Consider the following 20872-nt stretch of genomic DNA (forward strand, 5'->3'; position numbering starts at 1 on the left):
TAGGTGGCGTCGCTGTGTTCAGTTCATCACACGTGTCAGTTGTGTTTCACGCCCGCAGTTCGCCAGACTGCTACAAACAAGACAATCACGGCGTTCCGACTGCACTGTAGCCAACTGCGAGTTCTCAGACTAAGTATACACTAAATAATCTTACGTTTGTTTGTTCGACTAATACATTTGGTATAAATGTATAGATTATGTTTCACTTTCCGTAAGTTTTTTTTAAGCTTACAGTCAAAAACGTTTAAGTTTATACGTTTGTGAACAGAGTAATAGACAGTTTAAAATGGTCGGGATTGTATACAATACACATCGTTATAAAAACTGCTTCTAAATATATTTATTCCGTTTAACATCATTCCTAAAAAAAGTGGAAATATATTTTTCTACCAGAAATACTTGACTGAATGTGGAAAATATAACACGGGTGTTTTTATGTTTGATTCTAAATCGTACCTTATTACTGTCTTCTTTGAACTAGGCCTAATTATTCTTTGTTCATAACTACTTTTATGATATAAAAATGAAGAAATATGTAAAGTTACGTGAACTTTAGCCAAAGTGCTTCATTATACATTCCTCATTGAAATGTATTAAGTAAAATAATATGTATTTGAATGTGTGTATCACTAGCGATTTTTAAATAGCCTAGTTTGTACATAAAGTATGTAAATATATTAATAAGGCACTGCATGTTATAGGCTTGACTTAAAATTTTATACATTATATAACAGTGGTCCCTTCTCCATCTTTCTAAAGGGGCTTCTCCATTTTTCTAAAGGGGTAAAGATTAATAAAACTTTGAATCATCAGAGAAGTGTGTAGTTTAACTTTGTATAACAGAAACCACCCAAGTGAATTTTTATGTAACGTTACCTTTTTTTTGTCTCTCTCTCTCTCTGCTCCCCTCCCTATCAGGTGAGAGGTATTCAGGTGAGATAACCTGAACGCTAACGGGTGCCATGAATTGGGCTTTTCTTCAGGGTCTCCTGAGTGGGGTCAACAAGTACTCCACCGCATTCGGCCGTGTCTGGCTGTCCATAGTCTTCCTTTTCAGGGTCATGGTCTTCGTCGTAGCTGCGGAGAAGGTATGGGGCGACGAGCAGAAAGACTTTGCATGTAACACTGCTCAGCCTGGCTGCCATAACGTTTGCTACGACCACTTCTTCCCGGTGTCCCACATACGTCTGTGGGCGCTGCAGCTCATCTTCGTCACCTGTCCGTCGTTCCTCGTGGTGCTGCATGTGGCCTATCGTGAGGAACGCGAGCGGAAGCACCGCCTCAAATATGGCGAGGGCTGTCAGCGGTTGTACGCCAACACCGGAAAGAAGCGTGGCGGTCTTTGGTGGACATACGTCCTCTCGCTGGTTTTTAAAATGGGAGTGGATGTGACCTTCGTGTATCTCCTGTATCACATCTATGAGGGCTATGACTTCCCCACCATGGTGAAGTGTTCTGAGCATCCCTGCCCTAATGTGGTTGATTGCTTCATCTCTCGGCCCACAGAGAAGCGTATCTTCACCATCTTCATGGTGGTGACAAGTCTGGTGTGCATCCTGCTCTCCCTCTGCGAAATCCTCTACCTGGTGGGCAAACGCTGCTTTGAATGTATCCACAGGATGCAGGGCTCACGGCAGATAAACAAGGCAAGGTCCATCGCTAACATGAGGAGCTCAAATACTCATTTAGATTCAAACAGCAAGAAACTGGCAAGCAAAGGCCAGCCAGCGCCAGTATACAGTGTGGTCATCTCATCCTAAAAAACATGAGCTTGGAAAATACTTTCACTCAGAGAGATGGAAAATGTTCCTCATGTTCACCACGATGTGAACGCAAACTTGACCAACTCAGTGGACGGTTGGCAGTAGAGGAAGCAGCTTGTATGCTTACCCTATATCCACTGGATCTTTTTGCTGGAAAGTTGAGGCCTGATAAACAACATTGTACATTTCAAAAGTTTATAGGGGTCAAAATGTCAACATTCAGGATGACGCAGTCTTTAGTTTGACTAAAGCAAGTCTCTTCAGGGTTTTGGGTGTGGTGTGGCTTCTGTTAGGCCAAGATCCAGAACACCAACACCAACGGGCACTTTAAACTAAGCAAATACAATACAGATGGTATAAGCCCAGGTAATTACAATAATTACTATTAATTACATAGTACACATTTATCCGTTTTTTTAATGGACACTAACAAGCAAAACGTGACTGCAAATGATGTTAAATCACTCTTTTCTTCACATATTTTCATACTTAATTTTTTTCAGAAGAAACCAAAGATAGTATAATTAATTGACGGAAGAATCTATTATCTATAGAAGCCTGTTTTCAACTCAGGGTAAAAACACTGAGTAATTGTGACTTCATAACTCACAATGTGACTTTAAAAAAAATAGTTCACCCAAAAATGAAAATTCTGTCATCATTTACTCATCCTCATGTCGTTCCAAACCTGTAAAACTTTCTTTTCATATTTTGAATAATGTTTCAACCGTTTTTGTCCACACAGTGAAAGTCAGTGGGGTGCAAAACAACACTGAACACTGATGACTTTCATGGTATGCATGGACTTTCACAGGTTTGCATTGATGTTCGAGTGAGTAAATGATGACAGAATCATTTTATTTTCGGGTAAACCGTCCCTTTAATCTGTGACTCACAATGTGACTTTATATGGTGCAATGTGACATCTTGTAACTGCAACATTGCAATGTTACTATATATCATACGGCTATATTTCTTGTTGAACTATTAAACTTTATCTGACAATTTTTATTTTTACTCTGAGGTGGAAACAGGCTTCCATAGCTGGAAATAAATTATGCTTTTAAAATGATATCTTTCTTTTGGATGTGAGAACAGCATGCATATCACATACAGAGTCTACATTTCTTCTCCATATATTTAAGTGCATACTGTTAACTCAACACATTTTTACAAACAGACTCCCCAAATCCACCTACAGTAGATAGTGAACCCTAATTTATACTTAAATTTGAATGTAAATTTAAATTTGTTTGTTTACAAATTTGTACAAAACAGTTTACTGTATTTTATTTTTTATTATTACTATTCAATATTTTGTCATCATTTTTGCTGAGTTACTGTTTTGTATATTGGCTGGTGTGTGTGTGTATGCTAATGTGTGCTTAAACTGTGGTGCTCCAATCTAATGTCTTCCAAGAATTTATTGATAAATGCTCAACACTGCCAGATGATCAAATTCAAATAAGGCCATTTTGCCTGTGTGTGTGTATGAGAGAGTTTTTCATTCACTGATAAACATATCCAGAAAAGTAAACATCCTCCGAGGTTAGAAATCCTGTTTGTATGCTAACCTTTCAGCATTCTTTCCTAATTACTGTGTTTAGAGTTGTTTACATTTTGAGATGCATTAAAATCTGCTTTTTATTGTCTTACAATCTGCTGCTCGTTTAAATCAGTGATGTCTGTTAAAATCAGGATGCAGATGAAAACTTTTACTTTTGAAACCAGTTGATCTGCATGTGATTGTAGAGCAAGAAACTGACAAGAATGAAAATAGCAGCGATAAACATGATGTGCTTTGTCGGCATGACATTTCATTTGGATTCACACCAAGTTTGAAAATTGCAAGATAAAATGAGAAAACAAATGTTCTTATTTCATTTTTTAATGCTCTTCAGTTAATAAATGAACATATACATATGTATGTACACACATATGTGACCCTGGACCACAAAACCAGTCTTAAGTGTCAATTTTTCGAAATTGAGTTTTATACATCATCTGAAAGCTGAATATGTATGGTTTGTTAGGATAGGACAATATTTGGCCGAGATACAACTATTTGAAAATCTGGAATCTCATAATTCATAACAATGGTTTTCCATAAATTCTCTCAATGTTGGGGCATTTGGCCAATCCTGTCTATAAATTTTCAGATTCCTGTTGCACTGTGGAATAACAAACCACTTTTCTTAAACTAATCCTCGGGCTGTTTTGCAACTGGATTGTATTTCAGGTGTATTCCTGTTACACCATTCAGGTCTTCACTCTTTTCAGTACACAAAAGTGCCCCAAGACAACAAAAACGTCCCTCCCTGTCCCTCCAGGCCTGGTTTGGCCTGTCTCTCTCTGTTTCTTGATATCTCCATAACCTCTGTGCAGTGAAAGGCAGGGTAGATGTAGTTAATTCGTGTTGAAGCAGGTTTTGTGAGTCACATCTACATTCTTAAGGCGTGGAAACCGATCCGACGAGTCCTTTTCCGTTTTTAACACAACCAACATTCCACTCCCTGTTCATTGTGCTTGTGCTTCCTCTCTGTCTCTTTTCATCATCGTTAACGTCACTTTAATCCATAAATATCAGCATCTACAATTGCTAACCATATGTACTGTATATGCACTTAGCAAACCTGGTGCATGTTTAACTAATTTTTGGTTGTTAGAAATCTATCACAAAAGTTAAAATTCAGTATGCAAATCCAATTGAAGTTAACCATTCCCCCACATAAACCAGTGTAAACCAGTTAAAACAAAATTTACAACAGACCTGCCCGATCTGGTTCAGAGTTTCTCCTACGTTTCATAATGTTTCCTCTTGCTGAACAAACAAGTTCAGACAGAACACATGGCCTGAATAACTCAAAGCAGGCATGAGTTCTTGTAAGACTTTAAAAACACTGAGGGTAAGACTGGCGATCCTCATGACAAAATTATAGAGCAAATTATAAAACTACAGCTCTTTTAATACCTGATTCAGAGAATGAATCATCATCCTGCAGAGGTTTTAGCAGTGAGTCAGAGGGCTTCACACGTGTGACCGACAAGAACTTCTCAAGCTTTGATGAAAAAGAACCACAGAGACTTTTCCTGTGGAAAACTCCACTTCTGGTTTACTTGGAATCAAACCAACAGTCTTTTGTATTACCAGCACAAATCCTTAACCATTAGATTCCCACCACTAGCTAAAACTGTTGCACATAAGGAGAATCAAGCTGACATAAATTCATATCCACACCAGAGCTTTTTCAAAAAGGATTTCCTGCATCCCAGACCTAAGCCATGAGTTACTTGGAACACATTAACTTTAATTACACAAAATAATTGGTATACCGGATTCTTGGCACAACACTAAAAAGGTACCAATAAAAAATATTTAGGCTACAGTATGCCTCCAGAGACCCACAACAAGTTTCTAAGCAACAAAAACATTTCTAAAGCTGTTGTTTAGGATGAGGTGTGGTCCTTTACGTGACTATGGAGCGCAGACTTTCATGGACAAGTTTGAACATGGAGAAGCCGCCTGCAGACGTTGGCAACACCACAAACCGCTAACACACAGTGTATACTTGACAGAGCTGTCCAAACAAAGCGAGTCTTATTTATTGTACAATAAGATGGAAAATGTTACTAGGCTTCACAGGCAAGGCTTTACTATTTGTTGCATAAAAGACAATTCAGTACCATAATATTAAATGTATACTAAAAAAAACCTTTTATGGAGTCATATTACAGTCATTTTAGACTTAACACTGTAACTTCATAAACAGAACAGTCCTCTGTTCCCTACACTGGGCATTTAAGACAATACACAGAAAGGCATGATGATTTTGAGAGAGCATTTTACATATAAATATGTATTTAATTAGCTTGCTATCTTAAAGTAAGAGGTTTATGGCAAAGCTGTCCTCTAGTCTGGATACTGAACTCCACCCTCACTGAGGCGTGCTACCAAACCAGATCCACAGGGAAGCCAAACAGAGGATTTCAGAAAAGAGTTTAACAGCCGCTGAATTACAAGAGAAACGATACATCCAAAGTAAGTAATAAACATTGTTTTTGTGAAATGTTAGAAACGATTTACATTGTTCAAATGACAGTCAACTCGTAAGCATTCGCGCTATAAAAATGTTTACATTAGAACATCCTTGTTTCCGTTCACTTACGTTGAGCTGTCATTTCTACTCGATCGAATCGATTTTTCTGATTAGTAGCCGAATTAAAGGCAAAGTGGTTGAACTTTTTAAAAGTATAGCCTAAGGTAGCAATTAAACTTGCGTGTAAGATTGTTGTCGATTGATTTTTTTTAATGTGAAATCTATATTTAGTAGCGATTTTATGCGCTGTTTAATATGGTACATTATTACAAATATGCCTGCGTTTACAAAAGAAGAAAAGCACTGAAATATTTGATCATTACAGTGCTGGAGAACAACTTAACTGCCATTGACAATTAAAAACGGCAACCGTTGATATACAAAGAAACTGAAGACACAAAGTAGCGAGAAAGAGATCGGCACTGGTTGGACTTTTTTGATTACAGTTGACATAAAACAGCAGGACTCAGCCGTAGATTCAACACATACTGAAAATATCATCAAATGTTAGAGCTGATGGCACATCCATTTGTTTGAGTAAAACATTATATGGAGGATGTGTATTAAAGGCAAAGCACTAAAACTGATATAAAAAATATAGAGCAATGATTTTGTTAGCCTTTTCTGATGATGATGATGATGATGATGAAGATGATGAATGGCGTGATGGCCTATCTTGCAAGAAGCATTTTATGATTTGACCATACGCCATTCTAAAGCATTTAAAGGGATAGTTCACACACAACTAACTAAATAAAAGTGTCATCATTTACACACCTTCATGTCCATTTAAACCTGTTTGATTTGTTATGTGCATCAAGCTCCAAAATAGAATAAAAGAAACCATGAATGTATCATAAAAGCGATCCATACGACTTGTGCACTAGATATTTCAAGTCTTCTGAAGTCATACAATAGCATTCTGTGACTAACAGACTGAAAATTAAGTAATTGTTTGCTTTAATCCTCACCTCAAGTGATCTACTAATTGCTGTGATCAGATCACTGAGTCAGATTCAGGAAGAATCGAATCAGTTCAATTAATGAAAAAATCATTCAGGGCCTAAAATCCTCCAATTCCCAAAATCATCATAATCCATTCCTATGGATGAGAGTGGCCTTTAAAAAAAAATCACCTTTTCAGTATATTGGAATAACATAAGGGTGAGAAACCTATCCCACCATGTTGCTTTTAAATACAATAAGTTGTTTTGAATGAGTTCACTCATTGTGATTTTTTTTCTTCTTTATTTTTTTTTCATTTTCAGGTTGCTGTATTCTTCATCAGAGATATTCAGTGTTAAAGAGGATCAGAGGACACCAAGTGTGACTTGGCCTTGCTCTGAGCCATGGACTGGAAGACTTTTCAAGCCCTGCTCAGTGGGGTGAATAAATACTCCACTGCATTTGGCCGGATCTGGCTCTCAGTGGTTTTTGTGTTCAGGGTGATGGTTTACGTTGTAGCGGCTGAGAAAGTTTGGGGCGATGACCAGAAAGACTTTGACTGCAACACCAAGCAGCCGGGCTGCGCAAACGTCTGCTATGACCACTTCTTCCCCATTTCCCACATCCGACTGTGGGCCCTGCAGCTCATCTTCGTCACCTGTCCATCGCTGATGGTGGTAATGCACGTGAAGTACCGTGACGAGTGCGAACGCAAGTACCGTGAGAAGCACGGTGAAAAAGCCAAGCTCTACGACAACACGGGGAAGAAACACGGTGGACTGTGGTGGACGTACCTGATCAGCCTTTTTGTCAAGACTGGCATCGAGATCACCTTCCTGTACATCCTCCATCACATTTATGACAGTTTCTACCTGCCACGGCTGGTGAAGTGTGAGGTCCAGCCATGTCCCAACGTTGTGGACTGTTACATTGGACGACCCACAGAGAAAAGAGTCTTCACCTACTTCATGGTTGGAGCTTCAGCTCTTTGCATAGTGCTCAGTGTCTGTGAGATCATCTACCTGGTCTCCAAACGCGTCATTCGATGTGCCAACAAGTGTAAGAGGCACCAAAGAAGCAGCACACCGCTTAATGGACGATACAGAGACGAGGACAGCAACTGCACCATTCCTATGCATGAATTGGACAGCAAACCTGAGTTTAAATCAGAGTCTAAACCAGACTTTAAGCCTGAGTATAACCCTGGGTCTAAACCACAGTTTAAATCTGAACTCAAGCCAACATTTAAGCCAGCCTACAGATCGAGTGTAGACATGAGAGCTTCTGCTCCAAACCTCTCAGTACCCATGTACAAGATACAGTCTGATATACTTTGAAGAATGTTTCCATGTTTCCTTCTCCATCAAGTGTTCACAGAGTGATCTGGGGGCATAAAACAAGCTTTGAATATCTGGACAGTCTCAAAATCTTTCATCGTCCATCAAGACCTATAAAACTGCCAGTCTTCTTGGGTGTTTGTTATTTGGCAGATGGTTCGTGAAATTCTATATGCCAGATTTCAGAAACTTTTGCCTTGGAAACAGCAGGGATTAAGTGTCTTGCTTAGTGGAGCAGTGGAGATCAACCAGGATTGTGATAACACTGGTACCTGGGTTCAGACCTGGAGTCGTTTGATTAAGAGCCTAGTTCCTTCAGGCTTCAACTTCAGCTCAAAGTACTGCATAACTGCCATGATCCTAAGAATTAATGGGGACTGAATGCATTGCTCTCTGATTCATTCCTCTCATTAATTTCCTAAAAAGAGCAAAGGTGAAAACCCATTAAAAAGCTCAAGCGTTATCAAGTAACCAGGAAGGCATTCATGGAGAACACGCCTTGCATACAAAACCCACTTCCACCTTAACACACACTAAAAGATAGGAAGAGTGGAGTTCATTGTATGTTAGAAGACATAATGAAAATGCCTCATGGGTGTCATTGTTTACGTTGTCTCATTTCTCAATGTCCTGGTATTTGTTACAAAGATCAGAACAAAGTTTAAAAGTTGAAGCTGTTCCAACTTTGAGTTTCATAGAGATCATAGTGGATGTCTATATGCAAACACACCTGAACTCTATCTGAACTTAAATTCTTATGCTGGAAAAATGAGAGGTATATAAAATATAACACAGTGTCCACAAGATGGGCAATCAGGGAAATTTTTCTTCCATTATTTGTTGTAACTTTACTGTAGACTGTGGACTAACCTCATCTGATCTACACTTGGCAAGCATTTGCAAGAGTTTGACTTTGCTCAGACTTGCTGTTAAGATTGTGTTACATATTTAACTGAGATTTTTCATTATGCTGCACACCCTGCCTTTGTATCAAAAATGAATCAACGCACTGACAAATTACCTTATGAATTTCTTTCATGTGTTTCGTAAAATTGCCAAAATGGAGTTCTTCTTTTGTATGGCATATACTATTTGACGATATTTTAAATGAGGAAGCTTTTAAAGTTTATTAATTTTGATACTGTATAAATAAAGTACAAAATTAGCCATTTTGTCACATTTTAAAGATTATTTTGATGTGAAAAAGCAATAGCTTAAATCATGAACAGATTTAAATCAAAGAGGAAACAGATTTAAGGAAGTGGATAAACAACTTCAATTAACTTTGAGAACATGGAACATGAAACTCATTATTCACTATCCTTTGTCAGAACTTATGTAATACTGATTAATTTACACTGATCTATTTCAAATCTTTGCAAAACCATTCAAATGTTTGGGGTCACTGAGATTTTTAATACTTTTATTCAACAAGGATGCATTAAATTGATCAAAAGTGACAGTAAATACTTTTATATTGATACAAAAATATTTCAAATAGATGCTTTTTGAACTTTCTATTTATCAAAATACTGTGAGAAAAATGTAACATGGTTTGCAACAACACTGAACTGTTGAATCGTTGTCAACTGTGACAAGAAATGTTTCTTGAGCACCAAATTAGCATATCAGAATGATTTCGGAAGGATCATGTGACTGATGGCCTTGATGAGCATAAGAGATGTCTTTCACAAACATAAAACAATCTTACTTACCCCAAACTTTTGAATGACAGTGGGATTCTTTGTCTATGCTTTGACTGATTTAAAAGTTTACCTGCTATTACAGTTAGCATCTGAATGGTTCAAAATCTCTGGAATGTATCATAAAGCCTACTCAGTACAGCTACATGAACGTTTGGACACATAAACTGTATTTTTTTATTCATAAAAGGATATTAATATATTGAGAACTACTTTTTTTCTAAGTAATCAAATATATACATGCACAGCCTTGCATTAACAGGACGTCACTTCCTGATCAATGTACAAAAATTATTACTCACGTTTTTTGTCTTAGTCATGCATAAATTTGTAAAATATGTTTTTGAGGGTGGTTCTATGATGTCAAACAAAATGCGTAAATGTGCAGACTTGTTGATCCAGTTAATCAGCCTTCAACCGATAACAGAAGTACTTTATGTAACTAAAATGGTTTCTTTCCTTTTGGCAAGAAGGATACAGTTTTATGTTTGTTACTATTATGAAAAATTCAGTTGTCAGCCTAATCGGTAAAAGTATACCTGAAAGAGAAGTTTGGCACATTGCATAAGGATGCATAAATTCACATTTCTCCTTGTCTTTAATCATTAAAATTAATAATCCTCTATTAAACATCATACACACTAAAGATAAAGTGTGAAGCAAAAAAAAAAATCATACGATAATGTCAGTTAACAATACAAATAGAAACGATAAGTTGTTGCACACATAAGACATGTCTCTACAATAAATGAAAGGAAATTCACAGGCATCAACAAACCTGCAGAGTAAAGGGATTTTCCTTAGCATGGAAAAAGCATAAATCATTCATGTTTTTTCCTGGAGAGTAACAAAATTAATCCGTAATCATAATGGTGCATTATTATCTGATGTATCTGAAGTTCCGTGAGTCTTTTCATTATAATGGGTTTGTTATGATTACCAGCATAATAATGCTTTTGTCTGGTAATGAGATATTTCCATCTTCAAAACGAGTCAAAAAGCATACACGGACACAAGTATGAGGATGTCATATTTAAAACCATTTGTGACATCTCATTCTGAGAGACAATGATAACAATGCTAATCAAGATTAGTAATGTGATTCAGTCTAACCAGAAAAACATTTTCATCTAGATTCATAATATTCTGCCAAGTCAAATAACGTCCCCTTCTGGCATTTATTGCCTTTAGGCATCAAACGATCTTGCTTCAGCACTATGTAAAATATTTAATTAATTTATTAGAAATACACATATACAAAGATTGCCTTTCATCAGAAATCAAGGCACAAGAGAACAGTTTGGGTCTGTGGTTGTGAATATTGGTTGATATGAGCTCACAAGCACCCTTTTCACCACTAGACATTCACAGAAGAGAATGGATGTGCTGATCCCCAATGTCCAGCTCCACTGTGTTTAGAAATACTTATTTGAAAAATGTTATAAATGAAGAGATTTCATTGCGTACTAAGGGGTTATGTAGTGTGAGCTCCAAAAGAGTAATGTCATCATACCAGAGACTATAATCTCCATAAAGAGAAAGAAGACTTCAGAGCTTGCAGGAGGCCTGAGCTACTTTTGAATTTGTCCTTCTGTTGAGTGAATGACAGATGTATGAGCCAGCGTCCAACAGTTTGGGCAGGTCCACTCCCTGAAACAAAGAAACTAGTTTAAATGTGTGGTATAACTGTTTTTTATTTTATTTTTATTTTTTTTACATTATTATTTAGTTTTATACCCAGAGGCCCAGTAGTATTTGTGACATTTTTATTTTCTTAAAGTATAATGTAATTATTATTTTATGACCACTTTCCATTCATTCTCTGACCCCACATGTTTCTTGTGACACTGAAGACTGGAGTAATGGCTGCTGAAAATTCAGCTTTGGCATCACAGAAATTACATTTTCAAATTTATTAAAATAGAAAACAGTTATTTTATATTGTAATATTTCATAATATTACTATTACTACATAATATTACTACCAGTCTTGGGTAGATTCAGAAACTTTTGCCTTGAAAACAGCAGGGATTAAGTGTCTTGCTTAGTGGAGCAGAATTGTTATTCAGATTAATGCAGCCTTAGTGAGCAAAAGAGACTTCTTTTAAAAACTTTTTTTTTTTTTTAACTTACCAATCCCAAAATTTGAATAGTAGCATACTTTATAGAAAGCCTGTGAACTTATGAGAAGTTAAACCATAATTCAGCAAAATCAGTCATGATTTATGCGTGACGTTCCCTATTAAAGGAAGTTGTTTTAGGTCGGGCATTTACAGATCAGGATTTTCTTAAAGGGGTCATATGATGCGGTTTCAAGTTTTCCTTTCTCTTTGCAGTGTTACAAGCTCTTGGTGCATAAAGAAGATCTGTAAAGTTGCAAAGACTAAAGTCTCAAATCCAAAGAGATATTCTTTATAGAAGTTAAGAGTCAAGCCACGCCTACCTAAAATGGCTCATTCTAACACGCCCCCACATATCTACCTCACTATGTGGAAATATTAGCATAATGCCGCCCAAATGTATGAGCTCACAAGCACCCTTTTCACCACTAGACATTCACAGAAGAGAATGGATGTGCTGATCCCCAATGTCCAGCTCCACTGTGTTTAGAAATACTTATTTGAAAAATGTTATAAATGAAGAGATTTCATTGCGTACTAAGGGGTTATGTAGTGTGAGCTCCAAAAGAGTAATGTCATCATACCAGAGACTATAATCTCCATAAAGAGAAAGAAGACTTCAGAGCTTGCAGGAGGCCTGAGCTACTTTTGAATTTGTCCTTCTGTTGAGTGAATGACAGATGTATGAGCCAGCGTCCAACAGTTTGGGCAGGTCCACTCCCTGAAACAAAGAAACTAGTTTAAATGTGTGGTATAACTGTTTTTTATTTTATTTTTATTTTTTTTACATTATTATTTAGTTTTATACCCAGAGGCCCAGTAGTATTTGTGACATTTTTATTTTCTTAAAGTATAATGTAATTATTATTTTATGACCACTTTCCATTCATTCTCTGACCCCACATGTTTCTTGTGACACTGAAGACTGGAGTAATGGCTGCTGAAAATTCAGCTTTGGCATCACAGAAATTACATTTTCAAATTTATTAAAATAGAAAACAGTTATTTTATATTGTAATATTTCATAATATTACTATTACTACATAATATTACTACCAGTCTTGGGTAGATTCAGAAACTTTTGCCTTGAAAACAGCAGGGATTAAGTGTCTTGCTTAGTGGAGCAGAATTGTTATTCAGATTAATGCAGCCTTAGTGAGCAAAAGAGACTTCTTTTAAAAACTTTTTTTTTTTTTTTAACTTACCAATCCCAAAATTTGAATAGTAGCATACTTTATAGAAAGCCTGTGAACTTATGAGAAGTTAAACCATAATTCAGCAAAATCAGTCATGATTTATGCGTGACGTTCCCTATTAAAGGAAGTTGTTTTAGGTCGGGCATTTACAGATCAGGATTTTCTTAAAGGGGTCATATGATGCGGTTTCAAGTTTTCCTTTCTCTTTGGAGTGTTACAAGCTCTTGGTGCATAAAGAAGATCTGTAAAGTTGCAAAGACTAAAGTCTCAAATCCAAAGAGATATTCTTTATAGAAGTTAAGAGTCAAGCCACGCCTACCTAAAATGGCTCATTCTAACACGCCCCCACATATCTACCTCACTATGTGGAAATATTAGCATAATGCCGCCCAAATGTGCACGCAAAGGCTTTGTTGAAAACGACGTGTTTGAGAGAGGCGGGGCATAGAGGACCTACAATAATGTACAGTATTTGAAAAATAATGTGTTTTTTGAACATTAAAGCATGTCAACATATTCTGTTACACCAAATAATTATCTTTAAAATAGCATCATATGACCCCTTTAAAGAATCCAGACTGCTGATAGATTTGACTGTGAGATTAAGATTTAGATGTGACACAGACACAGTCCTGTACTTACAGTATGGATTCTCAGTCCGTGCAGCATATAGACCAAATCTTCAGTTGCAACATTCCCAGAAGCCCCTTGGGCATAAGGGCAGCCGCCCAGCCCTGCAACGGATGAATCCACGACACTTACCCCATTCTAGAAAAGAACACATGAAACAAAGGTGTAGGGCTGTGCAATTAATCGCATGCAATTGTCATGCGCATCTCGTCAGTAAAGGCGGTTCCGTGATTAGTAGTAAATCTCCATCACCTACATTCAATTATGAACGCAATAATGCCTAGCTCTTCAGTGAACTACGGCTCTGTGTATTAAATGCCGCTCCATTTGAAAGCAGGTGATGGAGATTTACTACCAATCACGGAACCGGCTTTACTGACGAAATGCGCTTGACAATCACATGCGATTAATTGCACAGCCCTACAAAGGTGTGTTGTATTTAAAAATAGTTGCTCATTTTAAGAATGCGAAAAATGAAAAGGTGAGAACGGATAGTATGCACGCAAGGCATTTGTGTCACTAATTCAGTATAAGGGCGGGTCTCGACAGACAGTAAACCACTATGAATATGGTAAAAATATAAATCAAGACAGGCAGGCAGAGTATTCCACGCACTTCCATACCTGTAATGCTACAAGTATGTTAGCGAGTGCTTGTCCATAAGTGTCATGACAGTGAACTGCTAAAGCCTCCACAGGAACCTCTTTCTTCACGGCATTCAACATCTCCGTCATGCCACCCGGAGTGCCCACTCCGATAGTATCGCCAAGTGAAATCTCATAGCAGCCCATGGAATACAGTCGCTTAGCCACCTCTGCCACTTTGTTCGGCGATACCTTCCCTTCATATGGACAACCCAGCACACATGACACATAGCTGGGAATAACAGAGAAAGAGAAGATTTTTCTGAAATAAGAGCACTGGGTTATGGAAAAATTACTGAGACACTGAAATGTGCAATCGGCAGGTGTCTTACCCTCTCACAGGAACCCCCTCTTGATTGGCTGCTCTCATCACCTCCTCAAAGCGCACAAGACTCTCATCCACTGAACAGTTTATGTTCTTCTTACTGAAGAGCTCTGATGCAGCACCAAATATTGCCACCTCTTTTGCACCAGCCTTCATCTGAGATTATAAATATATTTCTTACTAACTCCAAACTTTTGAATGGTAGTATATAAATAAACATATTTAATATAGCACTAGCACATAACAGTCTGTGCTGTATTTCACTCACAGCAGCCTGGAATCCCTTCAGATTAGGGGTCAGAACAGGGTAGTTCACGCCAGGTTTCTTGTGGAGGCCACGCATCACTTCCTCTTGATCGGCCATCTGCCAATCAAATGCAGCCAATCTCTCATCATTCTCTCTCTTTATAGTGTTTTATTTCATGTTGTGAGAGTTTGTTTATTAAATGTTTGCAGGCTTTGATGGCATATGCTGCATCTCACCTGAGGGACCCATTTAGGTGAAACAAAACTTGTGGCCTCAATGACAGGAAGTCCTGCCTCTGAGAGCATATCAATCAGACAGATCTTCACCTCTGTTGGAACGACGGTCTGATGGATGCAGAGTTTGATTAATAGAAATGATACAGCTCTTGTATTTCACTTTACATGGTTTCCAGAACTTTTCCATCATCATATGTGACACATTTCAATGACTTTTACTATTTTACTCATTTCCATTATCCAGACCTGGAAATCACACCTTTGAAATTCCATGATACTTCCAGGACAAACCTTCTGAAATAACTACTCACTATGTGTCAACAGGGTTTGACAGTTGGCAAACACAAAACAGAAGTGTTTAATCATACAGCACAGAGCTGTCATGCTGGGTGTTGATGCAGGTTAATTCAGAATCACAGAAAACGCTTGACCTTCTCATTCTGAAGTCCATCTCGGGGTCCAACCTCTACAATCTTAACCATCTCTGGTAATGAGATTGACTGTGTGGCAGACACATTGACCTGTCAGATCACGCACGCACGCACGCACGCACGCACGCACACACACACACACACACACACAGACAGACAGACAGGAGTAACGTTAGACAAATATACACATGCACGCAAAATAGTATAAACATGAAGGCTATGTCATTTGTAATTTAATGAATTTAGGTAAACACAAACCACGTAACATCGTCACATTCAGAAAAGCACGCGCGTGAACTTACGGATCTCAGTATTGCGGCAGCAGCGGAGAACAGAGCAGGTCTGTGAACCCGAGCAGAACCGAAAGAACCTGGACCAACTCTCATCATGTACGCCGCCATCTTCACACGCCCCCATTCGCCCTGACGTCATTAGCTCATATATGGATTTAGATCTCGCGATAACACGGGATCAGATTTCTAGAGGCTCGGCACCAATCTGTCATCGTGGCTCTAAGAGCTGAATGTTTTTCTTGTTTGTCCAAAAAGTGAAAAAATCCAAGAGGTTGTGATAAATGTCGGTATAAAGGCAGAATAAGGTAATGTATTACCCTTTTCAAAATTCTGGTTAAATGCCAATGATATAAACTGTATGTGTATAAAATATATTTCCTTTAGACCAAATAATCAAAACACAAATAATGTTCTGTCAAAATAAGACAAATGGCAAAGATGATATATCGAGAGTGAAACAGAAACACATATATTCATACATACAATATTTTATTTAGACAATGTTTATGTTGAGCCTGTGACTGGTAACAAATATAACTCGTTTTGTTTTAAATAAATAAATGAGTCTGTTACACATCACACAAAGTAGGTCACGTGGACTCCATGCAGCATAGTTTATTAAATGACATATGTAAACCTTGGCATTAACTAAAGTTGTAGTAAATGTATATAGTTAATATAGTTAATGTGAAAACATAAAACTGCTGTGAAAAATGAAAGTCAAAACTAGGATATTGCAGATTTTTTTTTAATTACAGAAAATTCTGTCCCATTGTATCAGCCCTGTAGCTGATCTAAATTAAATTTCCGCATTGTCATTCTGCCAATAAATGCCTTTTTGAATTAAACTAAATATACTTTAAATTACAGAAATATACTTGTACTTTTATAAAAGCAGTTATATTTTAATACTTTAGATTTTCAATGAGAAAGTGTTTTTATTTGTACAAAAACACACAATCATGTCCCTTAACAGACCATAAACTGCCAGGAAGACAGCTCTAGCCCATTCCCCCTTTCACACACAACCACAAGCGCATCATCACTTTCCACTGGCTTCCTCGTCGCTGTCCTCCACTTCCTGGATTATGAGATCTGCTCCGGAATCTTCTGCGAGGTCATCGTCATCCATGACCCATGCGATTTGCCTGTTCTCACTCATGTCCTCTTCCACACCCAACAACAGGCCTTCCTTGTCCTCATTTCCATCCGTCCCATCAGTGATCAACTCACTGTAGCCGCTCTCTTGAATGCAAACATCACACAGCCTGTATTTGCGGGTTCCCTCGCTTACCACTCGCCCAGTGACTTCAGTTACATGCCGTTTGCACTTCCTGCACACCAGCTTACGGGCCTGATGGATCTGTGGAACACAAGTGATAACACAGGGGATGTTTAAGATACCACATTAATGATTTTTTTTGACAGCCTGAAAAAATATGTAATTATGTTAAATTACATCCATTACACTTGACTTAATTCAGCCATGACTTAATGTGATCATCACACACAGTACAAGATATGAATTAATGACCAACAGTAGCATGTGGATGTACAGCCTGTGGAGGTGTTAATGGACCAGACATGTGTGAAGCTGAGTGTGTTTCTCACCGTCTCAAAATGGCTGCGCAGGTGTTCCAGGCGAGTGAAACGTTTGCTGCAGGCCTGACAGGGATAAGGACGCTCACCTGTGTGACAGCGGAGATGACGCTTCAAATCGGCCTTTCTCTTTACTGTGTGCGTGCAGAATGGACATTTGTAACGCATAGAGGGAGTGGAATCTGAGACAGAGAGAGGCAGACATGGACTGTTAGATCCCTGTCATGCATCACCACATCAAATGACTATTAGAAAGCCTATTTAAAATCAAAACATCTCTTGTTTTGGAAGAAAAAGGCCTAAAGGAGAAATGTTTCACATTATTAACTTCTGTCCAAGTTTTGACTGTTGTTTAAGACCTTGAATGGCTCTTAATTGCAAAATGGCATTTGGATTTGTGCAATATGAACACAGAAAATGTTTTATTGTGGAGGCAGAGAAATTTTTGCTGGAGGACAAAATAATTTTTTTTTATAAATGTTTTTCTCCTTCATCCTCATGCACAAATGTATGAATAGATTTTATATGATTATATATAATATATATATATATATGTGAAGGCTGAATTTATTTGATAAAAAATGCAACGAAACAGTATTACTGTACAATATTATTATAATAAGAAAAAATTAATTTATTCCTGTGATTGCAACGCTGTAAAAGTGACATTTTCAGCATCATTACTCCAGTGTCACAAAATTCTTTATAAATAATTCTAATGCTGATTAGGTCTGGAAATCTGAAAAGATTTGTGCTGCTTAACATTTTTGTGGAAACTTTGATACCTTTTTTCATGATGTATTAATGAATGTAAAGTTTAAAAGCAGCATTTATTTGAAGTTGATTTTTTGTAACAATGAAAAGGTTTTTACTGTCACTATTGATAATTTTAATGCATCCTTGCTAAATAGAAGTATTCATTAGAAAAAAAAATTGACTGACCCCAAACTATATATGTACAATATCTGCAGTTTTGTGCTCACCTTTATTAAACACCCCAACTACCCCAACAATAGACGGAATAGACGGAAGGTTGGTGTACAGTTCGTCTGCTTTCTGAGAGCAGTGTGATACCACCCCCTGCAGGTCAATGAGAGAAGTGTCTTCTGTTACCAAGCGACTGGTGGCAGTTCTTTTCCTGCTCCCTCTTCTTCTGCGTTCAGGGAGCACAGAGCTGAACTGCTCCTCCTCCATTTGTGCCTCCAGACTGGACTGTGGAGGAGAGTTCTGCTGAAGCCCTGACGGCTGTGGGCTTGTTTCTCTGAAGTCCTCCTGCGTCTGATCCTCCTCTGGTTGATCCCAGAGTCTGGTCTGAGAGCTCATGCTTACGTCACACATGTTGGACGGCTCGATGACGTTCTCACGCCTGTCCTGAAGTGGACTGCTGTCCGACAGACACAGATACCGATTCTCATCGTCCTCTTTTGTGCTGATCTCAAGGAAAGATTTAATGAAGGCCTTGCAGTAGGAAATGACGTCATTCATCTGCAGGTAGCTGGCGGCTGACATCACTTCTATTACATTAGAGCTGTTGAGCTCCAGCTGACCAGAGTAAATGAAGTCCAGGATGATGGCAAAGATCTCAGGGCTGAAGACATCAAAAGAAGCACTTACAGACTCTAGAGTGTCTTTAGCTCCTTGAGACAACAACATCCTGAAATACCCACTGCTGCCGTACAAGACGTTACGGTGTGCATGGAAAATCTGACCCTCCACCAGCACGTTGCAGTCACAGAACAATTCCTGCTGTCGTTGCTGGTCCAGCTGCTTTAGCAAACAGCTATGGTGAATGGCTGACATATCTGCACTGGTCCATTTGTGAATAGGCCTGAACAAAAGAAGTGGGACAACTTGGAAAAATATATATATATGAAAGAATGAGTAATTAACTTCTATTCATTATCCAGTTTTACATTACTCCTAGCTTGTATGTGCAGTGTTGTGCTTTGTGTGATGTGATGGCAGCGATTTTATTTCACGAAGAGGCAGCTTAACTCCGCCCACTGTGCTCTGATTGGATGACACATCTGTCAATCATGTACATTCGCTGTGGAAGGGGCAACACCCGACTTTGCGCATCGGGTAACGAGGGAGAGAAGCGCGGAGAGAGAAAAAGAGAAATAAAAACAGAAAGATGGAGGGAAGAAGAGAAACGCACGTTTAAAACATTAAAAATATTAGAATAAAGAAAAATAGGCGACGCTGTTGCTGTTAAAATATCATATCATTCGTTCCCCTTACAGCAAGCGCACACAAATACAAAAACTGGGTTACAGTGCCAGACGTATATAAATAAATAAATAACCAACCCAATTAACATAAAGCCATAAATAACACAGAAATAGAGAAAATGCTAGAAAAGCCAGTTATAAAATTAAAGTCACTGCGCCCTATATGTGCAAAAAACGCCCGCCGGAGAAAGAAAGTAATAGCCTACCTGAGATAACGCGCACACACGCCTGTGATTCACTAAAAGGACATTTAAACATTAACCAGGCATATAATTTCTTACATTACTAATAAAACCAGTCAGATAAGGGGAAAGAGGCATTGGGGTTGTTTCTGACGGGAGCCCTGTCGTCCGCGGTGAGCCGCCCACCGAACCGACCTCAGCTGGAAACGCTCCAAACTAGATTTTAAAACGCAAAACACCCGGCTTTGCAAGCACCTTCATCGCCTTTTCATATTTCGGATCACCTGAGCTCGGGCGACCCGCGGGTTGGCGCTGAGCCTCGCGCTGGTCCCCGTCGCCCACCCTCTTTACCCGGGCACCGTTTCCCCAGTCTCTTGAACATAATACTCACAGATGCCCCGCGTCACCCGCACTCCGGTACGGTCGACATGTCCCACTTTCACAAACCATCTCCATTTCTTAGCCTACTTTGGATGTATTTCTCCAGCTTTTGTTATCAGGGCGAACGGCTTTCACTTCCTGCTTTGCCCGAAAGACCGAAACCCGTTTGTGCTGGAAAAACGTTTTGCTGACGTGGGTGTCCGGTGCGCCCGGGACCAGAGAACCGCTTAAAGCACACGCGCCCCGTACAGCAAACCCGAGTTATTTATATTAGCAGGTTCTGGCCTTGAAAATGAAAAAATGTCTAATTTTATGTTTTTCAGCACTTCTGTTGACCCTTTCGTCTAATAGGAAACAGCGCCATTGATTTGACAGGGCACGGTGTTCGTTACGCACAGTCGAGTCTGACAAGAAGCGAGTGTTGACAAAAAACATGTAAAAAAAAATTATACAGAATTGTTAAATGAACAATCGGTACAATGCTGAAAAAATTCAGTTGGACATACAATAAC

The 20872-nt window shown here is 38.5% G+C and overlaps 4 protein-coding genes across 5 annotated transcripts; 2 read left to right on the top strand and 2 right to left on the bottom strand.

The window, feature by feature from the left end:
* Positions 1–60: 60 nt before the first annotated feature.
* On the top strand, positions 61–2429 carry gjb10 (gap junction protein beta 10). The gene is made up of 2 exons (XM_016463636.1): positions 61–133; positions 919–2429. The coding sequence occupies exon 2, from the start codon at positions 963–965 to the stop codon at positions 1758–1760; it is 798 nt and encodes a 265-aa protein (XP_016319122.1). The 5' UTR covers positions 61–133; positions 919–962; the 3' UTR covers positions 1761–2429.
* Positions 2430–5359: 2930 nt separating this feature from the next.
* On the top strand, positions 5360–9129 carry LOC107670854 (gap junction beta-3 protein-like). The gene is made up of 2 exons (XM_016463635.1): positions 5360–5802; positions 7129–9129. The coding sequence occupies exon 2, from the start codon at positions 7210–7212 to the stop codon at positions 8140–8142; it is 933 nt and encodes a 310-aa protein (XP_016319121.1). The 5' UTR covers positions 5360–5802; positions 7129–7209; the 3' UTR covers positions 8143–9129.
* Positions 9130–12419: 3290 nt separating this feature from the next.
* Positions 12420–16098, bottom strand: hmgcl (3-hydroxy-3-methylglutaryl-CoA lyase). 2 transcript variants are annotated; one of them, XM_016463670.1, is made up of 8 exons: positions 15977–16098; positions 15675–15764; positions 15244–15351; positions 15029–15124; positions 14768–14916; positions 14415–14667; positions 13804–13929; positions 12420–12686 (listed from the first exon to the last, which is right to left on the bottom strand). In XM_016463670.1, the coding sequence occupies exons 1-8, from the start codon at positions 16073–16075 to the stop codon at positions 12585–12587; spliced, it is 1023 nt and encodes a 340-aa protein (XP_016319156.1). In that variant the 5' UTR covers positions 16076–16098; the 3' UTR covers positions 12420–12584. The 2 variants fall into 2 exon arrangements, with proteins under 2 accessions (XP_016319156.1, XP_016319157.1); XM_016463671.1 differs by having other exon boundaries at positions 15675–15773; positions 15977–16019.
* Positions 16099–16568: 470 nt separating this feature from the next.
* On the bottom strand, positions 16569–20600 carry zbtb8a (zinc finger and BTB domain containing 8A). The gene is made up of 4 exons (XM_016463590.1): positions 20371–20600; positions 18550–19394; positions 17579–17748; positions 16569–17330 (listed from the first exon to the last, which is right to left on the bottom strand). The coding sequence occupies exons 1-4, from the start codon at positions 20433–20435 to the stop codon at positions 17010–17012; spliced, it is 1401 nt and encodes a 466-aa protein (XP_016319076.1). The 5' UTR covers positions 20436–20600; the 3' UTR covers positions 16569–17009.
* Positions 20601–20872: the final 272 nt, after the last annotated feature.

Source organism: Sinocyclocheilus anshuiensis, unplaced genomic scaffold (genome assembly GCF_001515605.1).
Source record: "Sinocyclocheilus anshuiensis isolate Anshui unplaced genomic scaffold, SAMN03320099.WGS_v1.1 scaffold784, whole genome shotgun sequence".
Taxonomy (NCBI): domain Eukaryota; kingdom Metazoa; phylum Chordata; class Actinopteri; order Cypriniformes; family Cyprinidae; genus Sinocyclocheilus; species Sinocyclocheilus anshuiensis.